The sequence below is a fragment of the Euprymna scolopes genome, chromosome 23 (genome assembly GCF_053919585.1).
Source record: "Euprymna scolopes isolate OS-2025 chromosome 23, ASM5391958v1, whole genome shotgun sequence".
NCBI classification, from domain to species: Eukaryota; Metazoa; Mollusca; class Cephalopoda; order Sepiida; family Sepiolidae; genus Euprymna; species Euprymna scolopes.
In genome coordinates, this window is record NC_136504.1 from 49,396,065 (window position 1) to 49,415,579 (window position 19,515).

Genomic DNA, 19,515 nt, shown 5'->3' on the forward strand with positions numbered 1-19,515 from the left:
GCTTGGTCTATAGTGTTAGGGCTTTTCTTTAGCATTGCTTGTGCCCGCGCCAATACTTCCGATATGTCCATCTCGTCCACTTGGGATGAGGCATGGAGCAGATCTTCCACACTCTTAGGTAATTCTGCAACAAAGGCGCACACCAAGCCTTTGTCTGACATCCCTCCAAAAAGGACGGATAGCTTTTTTAGTTCAGCCAGATACACATCCACCGTTTCCCCGGGATGTAATTTTCGAGCCATGAATTCCTTCCATGCAGTAACTGGATCTAACGCAAATGCTGTAAAAAGGGCGCGCTTGATGCAGGCAAAATCTGTTTTCTTCTCATCAGCCAACTGCTGGTATACTGCATATGCTCCCCCAGTGAGGCGCATTGGGACCACGCATTCTATACGCTTCACCCCACTGAGCTGACATATTAATTCTGCTTTTTCCACCCATTCCTGCACTGAGTGATCAGTGCTACTGCCATCAAACAGGGAAATTAGCTTGGGGTCAAATCCTGACGTCATGCCGAGATAGCTTGTGTTCGTTACAACTCTGCTTTCAACCGAGTCGTTGTTTGTTTCGTTCACCACACTCTTTTCTTCTACCTCTTCTTTTACACACGTCTGTTTGCTTTAGTGGCTAAAAATCGTCTCTCCTCCCACTTTCCTTTTCTCGTTATTTATGGAACCAGGGTACGAGATTCTCTGAGATTCCGCGAGACTTTTTTCCACATAAAAGCATGCAGGTGCTATCTTGATTCTCAATTTGTGCTCTGCAGGCACAAACGCACAGCTGCTTTAACGGTAAGCCACTTCTTTCTCCACATGAAGTTTTAAAGAGAAAGGGTCTGTCCCCATGAGTCACTTAAAAAGTGAGCGCATTATGATATCCGGCACATAGACAATAACACAGAGATTCTGGATCACATCCATTATCTTCTCTGGATAATTTTATTCAAACGTTATAAATTTCATAAAAATAGGATATATTGGAAGTTTTAAATGAAGATCGGCTCCATAATGCTATTAGGTTAAGAGGATGACTAGTCTCTCCCTCTTGGATAGGGTCCAAAAAAGAATCTTCAATCTAATAAGTCCCATGGAATGTGCTCTGATGAACTCGTTGCACTTGTGCCCCCTTGACATAGATATCCCTAACAAACCCACTTAGCAACAAAAATCACACCCCTTCACTGCTGAGGCCTGTAAATGCCAGAAAGCTTTCTATTCTAATAGTTTCTTCCCTCAAACGGTTAGACTTTGGAATTCTCTTCCTGCTACCTGCTTCTCTGGCTGTACTGATATGCAGAAGTTTAAATGTAATGTAAATCAACATCTTGTTAATCTTCCCTAAACACGGTCCAAAATAGTAGCACTTTATGTTCAAGTGGTGATATGCCTTGTGAAGAGGTGAACGCGAGTAAAAATGAAAAAGAAACAAAAAAAAAAAGAAATTTGAGACCACTTCCATTGTAATCCTCGGTAAATTTTACATAAAAATACATTTTTAAATTTTATGTAGATTTTCTAACCTTTTTTTTTTTATAGGGAGGCACACAAACACTGCAGAAACACAGGCATTGAGTTTTATGTCTATAGATTAATCGATTATTTATTGAAACCAAAAATAGAGCAAACTAACCTTAGACCTTTAACCAATTGCTCCAAATGGTGCCCTGCATCAGAGGAGATTTCTGTTCCAAAATCATTGCATTGTTGACCTTATGTCTACCCTTGTGAACTATGGAATTGACTGTGACAAGTTCAAATCCTGTTGGATTTATTGTAGTCATTTACACATACATGATTTGGCAAAATATATGAACCTGCATTTTTTTTTAATGGCAATCGCTCGATACAAGGCATAAAGCCACTTGATGTAAGTGTAACAGAGCCGCTAGTGTATAGCAGCAGCAACCGTATAACACAAATGCAAATGACCAAGCAGGTTGTGCAAGCTGACTTCACAGCAGAGAAAGCGGAAGGGAAAGAAAAGCAGAGAAAAATAGGACACACATGGGTGACAGTGAGCAAAAAACACATGTGTGGTGACAGTGATAAAACCACATGGGTGATATATATATATATATATATATATATATATATATATATATTGTCCAATAAAAATAGACGTGTAAGTAAGTGTAAGTATATATTGATGACTGACTTTGCAAACTTTCCTTCCTCTCCATTGATTTTTTCGGCTGATATTTCGGCTCCTGACAAGTGTTTGTACACCCCAACTGGGACCTGCGAAAAGTGGAAGTCGTAACAAGAAAGATTGAAAGATTGGAATTAAAAGGTGGCCACACACGTGGGAGAAAGAAAAGGTAATGCTGGAAAAAAGTATGCTACATCTAATTCAGAAGCAAGTTCTCAAATAGTTGTGCATGGATTGGCTTTGACTAAGGCCCTTAATTAATTGTTGTCAACATCCGATGACCAACCACTATGCTCATCATCTTCAAAACTCTCGTTGCTGCCATGAAATTCCTTAAACCACTATTGTGTTGTGTGTTGTGAAGTGGTTCGGGTGCCAAACGCTTTGTTGATATCGCAAGCTGTTTCAGCAGCTTTTCGGCTTAGATTGGATTGAAATAAGAAAATCGTGTGGATTAGCTTTTTCCCATCTTGTTTTCAACATTCTGGAAAGAAGACATTATTTTAAAACGATTGTAATTTAAACGATTCGATAGAGCAAAAACGCTCTTTAAAATGATATAAAAAGTAAAGGTATTATAACGAAAACTTATTTGAAAATACGTCATTTGAAATCAAAATTAAAAAATCCATAAGAACTTTCTTATTAACCTAGTCATCCACATACAGTACTGTTTCGTTGTATTAAAACTCATCAGCGCGGCTAGACTAGCACCTTTACCCAGCCGTGGATTGAATATACAACCATTGTGCTGACTGGCGGCAGCTCTAACCACTGGACTAAAATATCGGTACTCATAAATGATTCATCAAATGTCTATTAGATAAACATCTGCTCAACGCTTAAAAGTGCTTTAGCTGATAGTTTGTTTGTAAACAACCCGGTAGTGGGCTTCGCTTAATCACTAAACTAAGCAGTGGGCGAAATACATTATATATATATAAACAATCAATACAGCGGAAATGAAATGTTTACTCGGTATAATCAAAGGTAAACTTCAATGTAATATAAATATTAATATTTATATTTTACTGAATCAATCTTAACCAAATAAAAAAAGCTCAATACAGACAACAATAGAAAGTAGAGCTTATTATATATATATATATATATATATATATATATATATATATATATATATATATATTGGCTAATAGGAATGGTGCGGTGGATACTAGAAAGCTGATTTGCTAACTAAAATCTCAATAGAAGGTGTGTATATAAAAAAGACAGACAACCACAAAATTCGCGCATAAGCCTGAAGATTCCCAGAGTGGATGAAACGCGGAATATTCAGTGTAGCTTAATCGCCATATATATTTTATAATTTATTTTATATATATATATAAGTTATAAAATATATACAGACATAAAATTTTCAATGATTTTTTTTTAAAAGTGCAACAGAATGTACATTACATAAAATAAATCCAAGGTAATTTTTCATTCAATTTAAATTAAATTTTTATACCTTACTTTGTAAAATTTATAAACGTGCACTTTGAAGATAAATAAATTTCAAGTTGAATCTTGTACCTTTATTTTTAAAGCCTATAGTAAAAACATTCTGTTTAACAATTTTCATGCCTTGGATGAAATGCTTTTCTAACTTGTATCGTATCTTTTTAAGATTATATTTTATTTAATTTATTAATTTGGATTAAAAAAAAAGATGAATGAGGTTTTGTATGTATTTATAAAAACTCTCCTACTCTCTATTTCAGTTTCTATTTCTCCTCACACCACAACTCATTTTTGCAACCCCCTCTTTGTATTATTACAGGTCTGAATATTATCTCTGTTTCAGTTTGTATTTCTCCTCACACCACAACTCATTTTTGCAACGCCCTCTTTTGTATTATTACAGGTCTGAATATTCTCTCTGCTTCAGTTTGTATTTTAGTGGGTCCAAATTTTCGTTCGATTGTTTATTGTCTACTAAAGATCGTTTTGTATTTCTATTTTTCAGGTCCTGTATTTTGGCTTTATCAAATATGTTGATGCCACTATGCAATAAGCCTCCGAGCAAAAGACTTCTTATATTTTTCCTTGTATTTCCGGTCGTGAAATGGTAGAGCAAGCAGAGCACTACCGACATCTGATGCTTTTTTTTTTTTACTACAGAAAAGGAATAAAGAAGAGGTATTCCATGTGTAAGGGGATAGAATGCTGTTACATAACCTGCATGCCATAAATGGTTTGCTTGATTCTGGAAAATAAATTTTTTAGTATAAGATGCTTCTCACTCTGGCCATCGAAAGCCGCAGTTGAACAAATAAATATAAGAAATGAATGATGACAGTTCAAAGTTAAATAAACTTTAATCGATCATCTAATCAATAAGGAGATAGGAAAAACTTTTTACACCATAGTATTTCGAAGCTTAAGGCTTTTCATCACCTTTACTTATCTATTTCGGCTTAAATTACTTTACCTTAGAAATTACAGTTTTAATGTTTATTCATGCATTCAAGTTTTACAGCAATAACGTGGGATCTGCGTTAAATGAATGTATAAATAATCGCAGGCAATGTCGGGTCAGGTCAGCTAATTATTAATATTATTATTCTATCATAAATCTATAGTATGAATAATATGAGTATCAGTTCTGTTCAAAAGTGTTTACTGCTTTGTAATTTATTTTTTTGACTATTATTATTAATTAAACATATTTCCATGTGTGGTGGACCGATAAAGTTCCAGAAGAAAAATACAACTTGGTATTTAGTGGAAGCGAAACATAGTGAACAGAAAAGCGAACACAAAAAATAAAGACTGGGATTATATTTCAGTCTGACTGCCTAGCACACACATGAAACTCTAGTCCCCCTTCGAAGTAATCTCCTCCGACTGCAATGCATTTGTTGTACCGTTACGATAACTTTTGGAAAACCCCATGGAAATCCTCTTGTGTGAGTGTGACCTTCATTGCAGCCTCTTTCATGTCCTTAATTGTCTCACAACGATAGCCTCTAAGGTTTTCCTTGAGCTTAGCGAATAACCAAAAGTCACAGGGAACAAGGTCTGAATTACAGGCAGAGCAAGGAACTGTCTTTATGCCCATCTTGGTCAAATAGTCTTTGACAAGGATGGAGAACCCTTGGAATAAACTTTGCACAAATCTTCCACATCTTCAGTTCCTCACAAATAATTGTGTGTACAGTTCCCACACTGACATCAAACTGTGCACTTATTGTCACTATAGACACACGACGGTCCTTATCCATGAAATGGATGCTTTCATGAAAATATTCAACAGTAACTAGTTTTTTTTTTTCTGTAAATCTGAAGATTCATTTGTCTATAAATTCAGATTGTAATTACCAATGCTCTGATTGTATGACTATGAAGAAACAGCTGTTAATCTTTAATTAAAACCAATTTTGCTTACTTATTCTCACATATAAACAAAACAGAAAAAAAGAACTAAAAGCTGTACTTATAAAAATATAACTGGATTTATTTGTGCTCGTTGGTGTCAAAACTTACTAATGTGTGGAAATATGAAAAAGCAAATTGACTAAGCTGTATAGGCTTGGTTGTTTCATTTTATGGCACATCTTTCTATCGATCCGGTAGATATCTCACTTCTGATGCTATTCTCTATCTATATAAGAGCCAGGATGGAATACTGTTGCCACATCTGGGCAGGAGCTGCTAGAAAGGACTTGGCCTGCCTTGATAGAGTTCAAAATAGACTTCGTAGCCTCGTAGGAGATGTCCTTTTCTCTTCCTTGCAACCTCTATCTCACAGAAGAGATGTTGCGAGTTTGTCTCTGATGTATCGTTATTTTCATGGAAAGTGTTCGACTGAGCTTCAATCTATGGTCCCCCCTCGCCAACCTTTCACAAGAAACACTCGTCTAGCTGTACACACTATCAATAATTCCCCCCACTCTTTATCTGTGCCTAAACCTAAACGTAGATTCCATGAACAAAGCTTCTTTCTTAGAACTGCACGCCTGTGGAATTGTCTTCCGTTTTCCTGCTTTCCGGCTGACTACAATATGGTTGTCTTCAAGTCTAACGTAAATAAGTTCTTGATGAGCCGTTCCATATAAGTTATCAAATTTACCAAATTTTCATTACTAATGATTACTATATTGTCCAATTTCTACTGTACACTCTTTAACCCTTATCCTTGAGTGGCCTCTTGGCTTTGATAATGTGGTGATGCCTATGTAAAAAAAAAAAAAAAAAAAAAATCAACCCTTTTCTGGTTATTTAATGCTGAATCCAATAATTTTGAAAACAAGTTACTATGTTTCAAGTTGTTTATATCTTCCAATACTTATTCACGGTATTTAGTTTACTTTTGTGTCCTGACTTCCTTACTCCTCCCACACTTCTCATCATCCCTCACAGATTCCCTGTCTTCCTTGAACCTCTTATACCACCCAAAAACTGAAGCTCAATTCATGTAAGATTGTCCAAAATAAGTCTGAAGCATTTCATACGTTTCCGTGACATTTTTCTAAGTTTAAAACAGAATTTTATTGCATATCATTCTTCTAAAGTGTCCTCATGCCTAGATTGCATTTTTAGACAATCAGACTTTAGTAGAGTGTATTCCCATTCCTGCTTGAACCTGAAATCATAAGAATTGGTCAGTCATCTCATCAGACGTATAGCAATAAAATACTGAATTTTCAGGAGTCTATGACAATTTTAAATGCCTGTACAAAAAAGTCTGGAAAACTACTGAAGGCACCTCGTATAAGCACGTTGATAGAGATAATCAAATTATAAAGAATGATCATTATTGTTATGAATAAAGATTTTTGAAAGTACATAATTTCTAATTTTCAAGATGAAATTTCAAATCAACAAAAACTTTTGCATTTACCTCATATAAAGGTAGTAAATAGTCAAAAATAGCAAAAAACAAAATCATAGAAATTTTTAGAGTAACACTTACCTTGATGACGTCAGTCAAAGCATGGGCCAACAATTCCATCTCCGTGTGTGTAGTGATCGCACATGCCAGAAAGTGTAAACCTGTCTTGATGCCTGCACCTGAAGACAGTGGTTTTAAGTATTTGTTTACCAGATTCTGGAAGAACTGTTGGACAACGGTCTGTTCCGCAAGAGTTTCTCGTGATAGAACCTTTAAAAACAAATATAAGGCATTATTATCCGACTTATTTTGATTAACGATTTACCAATATATGCAATCTATTATTACGTTAAACACAAAATAATCAACGTTTGTTACCTTAAGGATTTTTCCTTAGATATTTTAATCGCACAAAATACATGCTAAAATATTCCTCAGTTTCTATATTAAGTTATGATTAAAACGCATCCACTTTATTATTTGGAGTATATTTATAAACAAATAATTGCTCAGTTATTTTCAGCCAGATTGGAGGTATTTAGTTCTCTCCCACTGCAAGAACTATGACACCAGAGTCGGAAAGTAGGATTGAAAAATCAGCGCCCTCGAGTAGGGGCACTTTGATCTGCAAGAAGAGCCTGGACAGCCTTGTCGGCATTCCCCAATAAAGGTGCCTTAGACGATTAGCAATAAACTAACTCCTTCTCAAAGAGAGAAGGCAAACTCTGGGAGGGTGGACCTTTTAGGACTGCACAGGAACTGTGTTACGCTGCAATCAACAGGGACCAGGTCAGATTGGATCTTAAAGGAAATGCTTCCATTGTATGTTTGACCACCTTTACCTCCTTCCACTCTTATTTCATGCAGTATCTATCACTCTCACTTCGTCACTCTTTCTGTTTATTAACAGTAATATAACCCTATACTCCTCCGGGCTGCATCCGTCGGATACTGGTTCACGGGAGCATATTTGTGATATAACCCTGGCCGTGTTCATCGCTCCTGGCTCACAGGACCATAGATGCAACCCAGCAGGGCTACATTCTAAATTGTCTAGTGGTGGACGCCTCAAGGGTTATCAGACTCTCACTGGTCACCGGAAAATACCATTCTAATGCTCAGAGCACACGAAACATGCATGACCCTAAGTCTGTGTGGCAACTCTTCTCTTTGGCCGTTCGTCATCAGATGCTGGAGTTGGGTTCATCCTTCGTAGATGCTCTGATAAATGGCTTGTATGCTGCCCTTCTCAGCTGCAATTTGGCATCAGTGTTGTAACAAAATGTGTTTCGATTCAACAGTTAAAAAAAAATAACTCTGAGCATTTCTTGCGAACAAAAATAATTATTTTAAAGAAAAATCTTTGTGGTAAACTTTGTACATGGAGAGCTAAGTTCTTTGAGTTCTCAATGAGTTTCTGGTGCAGGTTGTTACAACTTAAGTTCATTTAGTTAATTTCCCAGCTAGGAACAAGAGCTTTTCAACTTAGCTCTTATAGGGGTTTCTGCCCCCCCCCCACCTCATCGGGAGGGAGGCCACATCGATGTGCACTCCTTGATGCTAACCATCACAAGACTATTTCTAAAAACACAAAGGTTTTTTATTAAATCGACTTCTTCCCCCCCTCCTCTCTCATTTGTAGATTACTCTTTCATTTCTCTATGCCATTATTTTATATTCCTTTTCTTTCTCTTCTTGTAAATTTCTTCTTTCTCTTTCGTAACCATATCTCTCTTTAATTCTCTTTTTCCCTTTTTCTTTCTTTCTCTTCAATTCAAATTAATTTTCCCTCAAAGAAACTGTTTTATCTTCCAAGGTTCAATTCCCATCACTTACTTGGTGATCTAGTACTTAAATGCAACAGGTGGACCAAATGACAACATTTCCCGGACACAAAAGCAGACATTTTGAATTTAAGTTATTGTACTTGTCTCCTTCAATTATTTATTTAAAATTCATTTTTACCAAACCTAACTAGAAAAAGAATCTCTCTCCCCAGCTCCCTTGTTCCAAAGAATCCTATTATCAGATTTATATTTTCCTTTCATTGAAACAGATATTATTTTTCTGATGCAAAGAATTTCATGGACATCTGTCTTTCCTTGACCAAGTGTCAGCATAACCTCCTCCCTAACCATACATCGTCCTTTCTCATCTTCATCTATCTGAACGGGGTCCCTGGCGTCGCCCGGGATCCCATTACAGTAAAAGTAATAACAAAAATTAAAAAAAAAAAAAGATTATAATTGTCCATTATAATAAACAAAAAAGAATATCACCACAAATAGTAATACTAGTTGATCTGAAGAGAGCAGAACGGTGACATAGCTAGCAGTAATATTCATTTTGTCATTTTATTTTTCAATATTTAACTATCTCTACAAACAAGCTAACCTATAATCGATGTGTGATCCAACAAGTCACATTTTTTCTATTCAATTTTTATAGCACCATATATATATATATATATATATATATATATATATATATATATTGGTAAAACTGGTAATTAGTAAAAACCTGAAGAGAGTGCTCAATACTATTGCAGAGCAAATATGTGTTTTTTTATTAACGTTTTTATCTGTTTGGTTACATATGTTTCGAATGTTGGACCATGTTTACGATCCAACAGCCTCGTCAGACCTTACAGAAATGGTTGTTAGTATTTGGAAGAAGTGTTGTAGAAGAAATACGAGAAAAAAGAAAAAAGGGGGCGGGGTAGGAGATAATAAGCGGGCGGGAGACGGGTATTGACAATATTTCAGTTTTGAAGGTTAAAATACATTAGATTGTATTGTGTGTGGAGGGGTAGCAGATTCAGGTAAGCGTGGGTGGAGATATATGGATATAGGGAGGGGGAGGGGGAGAGAGGATGGTAAAGAAAAAAGAGAGGGGGTAAGAGAGGAGGGGGGAAGAGTTTCAATTTTTAGGTTTTAAATTTTGACTGACGAACGACATATATATTTTCTGTTGTAAACCTTCCATTTTGAACATATATAAATTATCCCTTCTTAATTAATTATCTTGTTTTGCTTACTCTATCACAATGTCCCTTGTTTATTTTCTCACATTTGAATATAAAACCTGCAATTTTTGTTTTCCACCGAAAATATTTCTCTGAATCCAGCTAATCTCCAAAATATCTATCTCCTTACAAAACACCCGAAAGTAAAAACCCCAAAAACCTGCCGTGAACACATTTCTCTAAAATCTAATGACCGCGTTAATGTTCACCTGAACAGATCTGCATCTCTTAACCCAACAACTCTCATTCATTCTTTTAACGAGATCGAACCATCGAAGTCTTTCATTTTGCACATATCTCCTCATACTGTCTAGATTTAATCTTCTTCTGTGCTTAGCAGGTCTAAGCCTGTCTTTAAGAACTCATATTAAACATCTACTGTATCATTTCTCCCCACGCAACACATATCCTCAACCGTCAGGTTTCACTTACATACATTTTCACATTGCATACACTACATATACCTAATAGACTCATCCCTTGGTTAGCAGTAATAATGGTTTGCTGATTAATAATGAATAATAAACAAAATAAAATAAAATAAATAATTAATATGATATCACTTTTGGGCCGCATGCGAAACTAAAATATACCATTTTGGTCTTCTTAGCTAGGATCCAAGAGTAGTCTGCTATGTCTAAAGATGGTATAATGACATTGTGGGGTTTCCGTTCACGCCGGGCGTCTATACAATGGAAATATGTCACAGACTCTTTTAAGGATACTGGAGATAAACCGTAATAACCAGATATATTCTGACACTACATTAACTAGATTACTTAGATAAATAATTTTACAGTTTTAACAAAAGGATTACAATAATATCGTGGGGTCTCCATTCAGCTTGAACGTCAACAGAATGTCCAGTAGCAATATATTATATATGAAAGATGCTGCTGTGGAATGAGTAATCATTTGTGAATACCATGATGGGACACTTTCTTATTATAGATCTGCCTCCGCCCCGGGGAGGAGGAACCCAGCCTAGCCGGGTCGTAAAATACATTTAAATATACTTTAATACATCCAAATTTCGTATTTAATTATTACAGAGCCAATTCTCTCTCGAATATTATATTGTACCTAATATATAGTTGTGATTTCAAAAGTTAAAAAAAAAAAATGACTTAGGTGCCATCAGCTAGAATCGAAACCAAAACATTTAGTGTTCCAGCCGTGTTGCCTACTGATTGAGCTATCGATAAATAGAAAAGAAAGATTTAACATTAAACGACTTGAAGAAATGAATTGAATTCGCGCATGCGCAGAAAGAAATATAAATATATCGGCAAGTTAAAATGAACAGTTTGCATTTTAACTTGATATATGTCTGTACGCGTTATTCATCCATCCAAACAAATATTTTACTCGTTATAAACCATCCTTGGTGTATGATTACTATTTCTTATTAATTTCAATGTTATATGACCGGTAGTTAAAGAGTTTATCGGTTAAATATTTACACACAGACTTCTCACCTTGTCATCCTTTCCTGATAATTGTAAGGAATTGTCAAGCGAACTCAAAACGAAAGCAGCACTCGTCACTTTGCAGCCGTTCAAACATTTGTCAACCAACTCTGCAAGAAAAACGGCAAAATTCACCATTTAATATTCACGACGATTCTTTGAAATCAATAAATGGAGATTTCGTATCTGTATGTTTTTTTTTTTTTTTGTAACAAAACAAAAGTACCATCAACTAGGAAGTGATATTGAAAGTTTAAAAAAAAAAAAAAGAATATCTCCAACCTCACCGAAAGGGGGGGGGGATCCATAAAAAAAAATCATTGAAATTTTGGATCTTTTCCTTAATTTTCGGAATTCACTATAGTAGAGGTCCCCCAAAGGCCTTAACAAGACGTGTAAATAGAAGTTAAATTTGTATAACTAAAAACAAAAAACAAAAAAAAAAAACGGTCCCCACCGTCCAAAAGTGGCGAAGCAAATATTTTTCCCACCCGTCGCAACGATCGTAGGATTTTCCCATACCTCTCTCACTCTCCGCTGGGCAAATACCTTCAAAATTCTAGATAGTCCTCAAAATATTTATTTATATAGAATTACAAGCAAGGATCTAAAATCCCTTTAAAAACAATATTACACATACAAAAAAAAACAAAAAAAAAACAAACAAACAAACAAACAAACAAAAAATCATTACGATCTTAAAAACTCATTTTGATGTAAATTTTCAGATTTTTGTTTGCTTTTTATTATTTTTATTTTTTCTATTTTCTATTTTTACCCCCGCAAAATGCCGCCCCATGGCAAGTGCCGCGTGGGGTGGCCCGCCCTTCCCGCCTCTCCCCCTTGCTACGCCACTACCCTCTGGTCGCATGGTTTTGATGTAAGTATTGAGTTTGTTAATAGAGCCGATTGCTAACTCTACAAAGGAGGAAAAATGCCTGGGAGGATGGCATCGTGACAGTAGAACAAATATTTCACTACCTTCCCTACCCATAAAAAAAGAGAGAAGGTAATCCCTAGGAGAACTGTATCATGATGAACAAAAACATGTACTACATTATTCCCCCCCGCCCCAAAAAAGGAAAAGGAGGAGGTAGTGCCTGGGAGGATGGGATCATGACAATACAACAGGTACTACATTACTCTTCTGTCCAACATGTCCAAAAAATTGAATCCCTGTGAGCATGGTATCATGACAAACGGACATATACTACACTATCTTCAATACAAGGAGGGGATAATGTCTGGGAGAAAGGTGTAATGATAATAGAACAACTATTACATTTTTTCTGCTGTTGTATTGAGCATTGGAAGATGGTACAATAGTCTGAAATAATAAACTGAATTGAACATTAAAAGATAACACAATAAGAAATAATATTTTGCTGTCAGACATACAAATTTTCAGGTTTAAAATTTTTTTTGGACGTTTTAAAGTTTTGCACTGCCCATCATTGAAAAAATTATATATACATTTTTAATTTAAACTAGCAGGTCGCCCGGCGTTGCCCGGTCGTAAAATACGCATAAATATCATATTTTAATTCATACAGAAAATGAGGCTGTGAATGTGAATAGTTTTTCTAAACAGTTCGTTCTTGTAAGTAAAAAAAAAAAAAAAATACTCGAGCTGAGATCGAAACCAAAACCTAAAGACAGTGAGTCGAGTACGATAACCATTATGCCAGCTTGATGAAATCTTTAAAAAGTGTTTTCAAACCTACTTAATCTTAATATAAGTAATATGTCATGTGAATGATTCACGCATGCGAATTCATGAAACAGTTGACAAACAAATAAAAATCTGATGGCTCCCAAGAACTCATTTTTCAATTTTTACCCCTTAGTAGCCCTTTTTTTACAGATGAAAGCCGATTAAAAAGTTTCCCACATGTCTGAATACCCTATATACCAAATTTCAAGTCTGTAGATTAAATATTTATTGAGTATATAGGTTGAGAATTGTCCTCTCTCTCTCACACACACACACATTCTCACTTTTATAGATATATAGATAAAAAATATCAAACATCTGACGATATTTTAATTAGGTTAGCCCATACTTCGAATAAAATTTTAACTTTTCCGTTTCTCTCTTAACTTGTTTTGCCTTTCCTTTTCTGAAGTTTTTAGATAAGGATTGGTAATTTGAATTACTTGGATTATTCGGACTACTATTCTCATCTTGAGCGTTATTAACACAACGTTTCAGCTAATGTAACTTCTAACCTTCTTCAGATGTATCTTGTCGAATTTGGGAATCTTTCTATTAAACTCAGGAATCAATACGGAATTTCAAGCAAAACTCTTTATTTAATCCCCCCGCGGTAGTATCGTTTCATTCTGTTAGTCACATGATAGTGATAAGGCGAGCTGTGACAATAGAATATTCTTTTCATTCTTTTGACTCTCGGGTATATATCCGACACAGTTAGACACACTTAATCAACCGAGAACCACATCCGTCTATATGAAAAAAAGATATAAGATATTAACGGATATATACTCGAGAGTCAAAATAATGAAAAGAATATGCTGTTGTCACAGCCCTAGTGATAAGTACTCAAACTGCACCTTTTTTTTTTTAGTTATACAAATTTAAACTCTATTAACGTGTCTTGTTAAGACCTTTGGGCACCTCTACTACAGTGAATACAGAAAATTAATGAAAAGATCGAAAATTTTAATGGTTTTTTTTATTTATGGATTTTTTTTTTTTTTTTTTGCCATTGGAGATGTTCATTTTTTTTATTTTCAATATCACTTCCTAGTTGATGGCACTTCTGTTTTATTGCAAAAACAAAACATACAGATACGAAATCTCCATTTATTGATTTCAAAGAACCGTCGTTGAATGTCGTGGAGAATAATAAATGATGAATTTTGCCGTTTTTCTAGCAGAGTTGGTTGACAAATGTTTGAACGGCTGTAAAGTAACGAATGCTGCTTTCGTTTTGAGTTCGCTTGACAATTCCTTACAATTATCTAGAAAGGATGAAAAGGTTAGCAACATTGTCTATATAAATAAAACAGTAGATGTCTGTATGTAAATATTTAACCGATAAACTCTTAAACTACTCCATCCATCCATTCATCCAGCGCGGCCCTAGCCAAAATTAAACTCACTACACGAGTTTATAGTGTAATTCAAATCTTGTCGGAAGCTGAATTCTTGATGCTTCATCAGGACTATCAAGGGTATTTTTTATCGTGACGCCATCACTAGACGGGGTGCCTACCATGGCTTAAGAGTGTTTCATCTATCCTCGAGAGAAGGATAAACTGCACCAGTTTCTCAACCTGGTATTTTACCTCACAGTACATACAGCGCCTCGCCTTTCCAAATGATCACCTATCTGGTACTGGCCAGGCTCAACGTTGCTTAACTTTGGTGATCTGGCGAGAATCGGTCTGTTAACGTGATTGTGCCGTACATTAAACTACTGGTCACATACAAAAAACAAGAATCGGCTTAAACCTCTCAAAATGCATACTAGAATTGTCCGCAAGGACTCTTAACATAACGCATGAAGTATTAATTAAAATTCAGTTCTAAACGAAATTCATCTGGAGGTTAAAGGTTCAATCCTCGGTGCGGGTAATACTAAGAATACAATTGCGAATTACTTAAGTCTTCTAGCCGTTCATGGCTGGAATAAATAAAGGGTTCTGTTTGAAATTCTGTACAGATTTCCGCGAGTTTAACAAGATACACCCCAAAGAAGGCCGGAGATTACATCGACCAAGATATTGTGAGAATAACGCTCAAGATAAGAACAGTAGTCTGAATAATCCAAAATAATAGCAATTTACGTTTCTGGTCTACTTACCAAGAATGCTCTCCAACGTGGAGCTCTCATACTTGTATGCCAACATCATGACGTCACTATTTAACGCCTGTTGGATCACAGAAGCGTTTCTGATTTTACTTGATACCAGAAGTAGCTTGTGACGCAGGACGGGCTCCGGCCATCCAACTGGTCCGTTGGCTACATCGTCTTGACTGGCATGAGTGCAGGAACATCTTGATCGTTCGTCTTCGTGTGCGGATTCAGTAGTAGTAGATGTTAGCTTAGCAGATGCTGAGTGACACGGTCGGATCATGTTCGACGTGATACCGGTTCGTTCAGAACGTTTTCTTTGAGCACTTGGAGATTGTTCGCCATTTCGTTTTATACTGGAAGTCGATCCACAGCTTGAATTTCTTTGGATCAGATTTCGGTGCTTTGCCTGGTTTTCTTGTCTGGCAACTGCCGTGGTGACTTATCGTTCAGCCCATGATAAAATATTGGAAACTATCTACAATGATAAGGATACAAACAAAAATATAATTTTTACTCTGTACAATAAAAACCCAATCGTTAGTAAATTGTATACATGTATCTCTATCTCTACAATTATATAAATACAACTTTGTCTGTGTGTGTGAGTTCGATCCTTATAGACTTCTAAACGGTTGAACAGATTTTCTTTAAAATTTACAGAACGTTACTGTATAAGTCTGAGAGTGATCTAGTTAAGTTTTGTTTCAGAATACCCCCATTATAATAATCGATAATCGAAACCGTTATTTTAATTTATCTAACATCGGTAAAGCTATTTTTCCATGTAATCGCTTAGCAACAATGATTGAACTACAGGCCGTGAAAATTCTACTCTGGGTAAGTTGATAGCGTTTTTTTTTTTGTTTTTTACATGACGTGATCTGTAGGGTCAAGCGTAAATTTCTTAATTCTTTTTCATTAACTGCAAATAATTTTATAAGATTTGAAAATTTACGTGTTTTTTTTTTTTTATATACATGACATGGTCTGTAGGTTCAAGCCCCACACGTAAATTTCTTAATACTTTTTTTTTTTTGTAAACTGGAAAGAAGTTTATATAAAATAATTTTATAAAAGAAACAGTAGGTTCTCTAGAGTGCAATGTAGAATAATATATAATTTGGACTAAGTAACTGCATGGGGGCATGTGAAGCTTCCTCCTGGGCGATTTCACGGATTTTGATGACAATAAAAATATAGGAGTGTGATTCGTTGATCATCATTCAATCCCGAGCAACGCCGGGTCTTCTTGCTAGTATAATATAAGGATGGCCAATAAAAGTGAAAGTGTTATATTTCATCTTCCTGATCAGTGTATAAATCCTTTATACCCAGTGTTGTCAATTTTCCCGTCGTGGTCGCCACCATCATCACTATCGTTGTGCACCCAAGTCTTTTTTTGTTTGTTGATAAAACTCACGCCAACACTAGTGGGTTAGGTGCTTGTGCACTTTTGCCACCGCGCTATTTTTGAATAGATTTTTCGGGTTAAATTCAAGCTTCACAATATCTTTTTTTTTTTTTTAATAAATTGTTAGGCGGAAGCACAGAATAGTCACAAAACACCCTCTTCTCCCCATGTTTAGAATGGCTTTCAAAATAATAACGTTATTATTTCAGCACGGTGGAAAAAGTGCACAAGTACTGTAGGTTAGTTTACAAAAAGTTTATTCAAACTGATGGAAGCAGAAAAAGCGGACGACTTCACATAAGAGAGAGAGAGAGAGAGAGAAAGATAGATAAAGATGGATAAAGAGAGAGTGAGAGATACACAAGGCCACGTTTCACTTGTTGTACCCATTTTGGGGACAACATGTAAAGCACGTCTTTTCTCATTGAAATCTCATCACATAAGAGCGAGAAACAGAGTTCTGCCCGAAATCACATAATTTGCATAACATCCGCCCGGTGTCTACCACTGACTCTTGGCCTGTAAACTTTTCTATTCAAAGCACGACTATTACTATGTAACAAAAGTAATTTGTTTGTTTTTTAATTGTGTGTGTGAACGTAAAAACGGTTATAAATTGCACACATTACTGTTTTGCGGGATCCATCAAATACTTTCATTATGGGCTCACATTCAACTGTAGGTAAAAGAGAAATCCGTTGTTTTATTTTCTCCTCTCGTTTCTTTGTTTCTATTCCAGTAGCTTCCTTCCAATGATTGATTGCAAGATTGTGGAACTCAGTTTCTGCTCCCTGTATCCTTCTACCTACAGCTTTGATTTTTTTTCAAGACTAATGTTAATGGGGATCTCCTGTCTTGGCAATAATCATCTTTTCTCTTTGTTAGCTGCTTACATCAAGTGGCTTCATGCCTTGTCTCAAGCGATTTCTACAAAAAGAAAAACAAGTTGTGAGGACAGCGCAAATATCTCATATCGTCTTTTCATTGGGATTGATTCTTTCGTCAAAATGTAGATATCATAGAAATAGCTTTGTCCATTAATATTGTATAAGGTTTCTCTGCAGGTGGAAAAAGAAGAATAAGAATGTCCCTGACCTCCATAGTTATGCCTTTGTTGGGACTTTCCCAATTATTTGTGGTAACAAATACATTGTGACGCCAGCAAGAAGAAAGGAACACGACACAGATGAAAATGTAATAAAAAAAAAATGTATTTTGAATAAGGAAAAGAAAGGAGAGAAAGAGAGGAAAATATCTTGAAAATAGCTCTTATATACAGAAACTTATCTCTAAAGATGTGTCCTTTTATTAGTCGTTCTCTGAGTTAATTTCCGTTTGGTTATACAAATAGAGAGCATTGTATTTTGAGCTACAGTTACTAATCCTCGCACGTGTCTTGCTGCTCTTGAAGCCAGAGATAGCAGTAGATGAACTTGCTTCTCGGAGGATCACAGCCAAAAGGGGGCGGGGGGGGGAGACTTTGAAAAAAAAAAAAAAACCCGCTCACGGTGAAGATTCTAAAAAGGTAGTCTTTGATTGGTTGCTTTTCATCCAATCACAAGATATCAGCAAACGATTCCATAATAAGTTCAATATCTTTGGATAATTTTAAGATTATTAGATGGAATTTTTTTTTTCAACTGGCAGTTAGCCTGTAGCAACCCCCACCCCCCAATGAACTATACTCTCTGGCGGATCAATGCTTCCCTGTAAGTTCTTCGGCCATAGACTGGCCAATCGACAGGCAGGGCGCATTGATCCTGCTGTCCCCAAAAAGAGTGCAGGGGACATCCAACAGTCAGCACAGAGCTGCGAGCGAAGACACACCTTCCTCTCCTCCTCACCCAGCACCGACAGTCAGACTTGGACCTGACTCAATAACTTGGAGCTCCACCACTATTATCCCGTTGAATAAATACTTGCAAATGTTTAATGTTAAAAGGAGTTTGTTGTTTTTATCGAGGGTTCTAAAAGATAAATAATTAGCTGGGGTACAACTACCCCACTAAAAGCCCTTTACTACCAAATTATACTTTCAAGTCGCCTTTCAAAAAAAAACAAAATATTTCTTACTCTTATGGCGTATCAGCTCAACTACTGGTCTTCAAAGTACAGGTCTATGCATGGTTCAACAAGTGAATGAGGGCTTTGTTTATGATCGTGCGTTAGTTGCATATTAAGTCCCGTCACGTCTGAGTTTCACGATTAAAACATTTATTCATCGCATAAAAAAAATTTGGTGGTAAAAGGTTAAATATCTTTAATTTAACAACCCATCTCAATATGAAAGAAAATATAAATATGTCTACTCTGGGAGGTGACGGTGGACAAGTGGTTAAAGACATGTACTGACAACCTGGGTATACCAAGCTCGAATCCAGTTCGTTCCACAGAAACACTTTAACTTAGGATGTTGACAACCTTCTCATAAGTACCCGATGTATTTCTAGAAAGAATTCTAACCAGAAGGATATTAGGGGAAACCAATGCCAATCAGTTGATCCACATGAAATTAATTAATGAATGAACTTGAAATATCTTATTCAAACCGATTGCATGGAGACAGTAAGAATTAAAAAATAAGTAAAAAATAAAATAAAACGAAAAAGAGAAATGAGGGAAGAAAAGAGAAGAAAAAAAGAAACACAAGAGAAAGAGAAAGAAAAGTAAGCGGAAGAAGAAAATAAAAAGTGAAGATTTCTGTGAACAACAATTAAAAAGATGCTAGGTAAAACATGACCCTTTTTTGTAAAGGTAGAAAACAAACAAATAAAAATAATTCGTGGCTATGATATAAAAAA

The 19,515-nt window shown here is 35.8% G+C and overlaps 1 protein-coding gene across 3 annotated transcripts in view; it reads right to left on the reverse strand.

The window, feature by feature from the left end:
- LOC145245882 (serine/threonine-protein kinase Nek8-like) overlaps positions 1-19,515 on the reverse strand; it is a 182,074-nt gene that overhangs the window by 148,487 nt on the left and 14,072 nt on the right. For 2 of the 3 annotated variants that reach the window (XM_080107604.1, XM_080107603.1), the window contains exons 2-5: positions 15,310-15,778; positions 11,489-11,589; positions 7,067-7,255; positions 2,155-2,237 (exon numbers count right to left, since the gene is read on the reverse strand). In XM_080107604.1, coding sequence (XP_079963730.1) covers positions 2,155-2,237; positions 7,067-7,255; positions 11,489-11,589; positions 15,310-15,583 — 647 coding nt within the window. In that variant the 5' untranslated portion in view covers positions 15,584-15,778. Of the gene's footprint in view, positions 1-2,154; positions 2,238-7,066; positions 7,256-11,488; positions 11,590-15,309; positions 15,779-19,515 lie in introns of those variants that run through there. The other variant, XM_080107605.1, reaches the window with a different exon arrangement.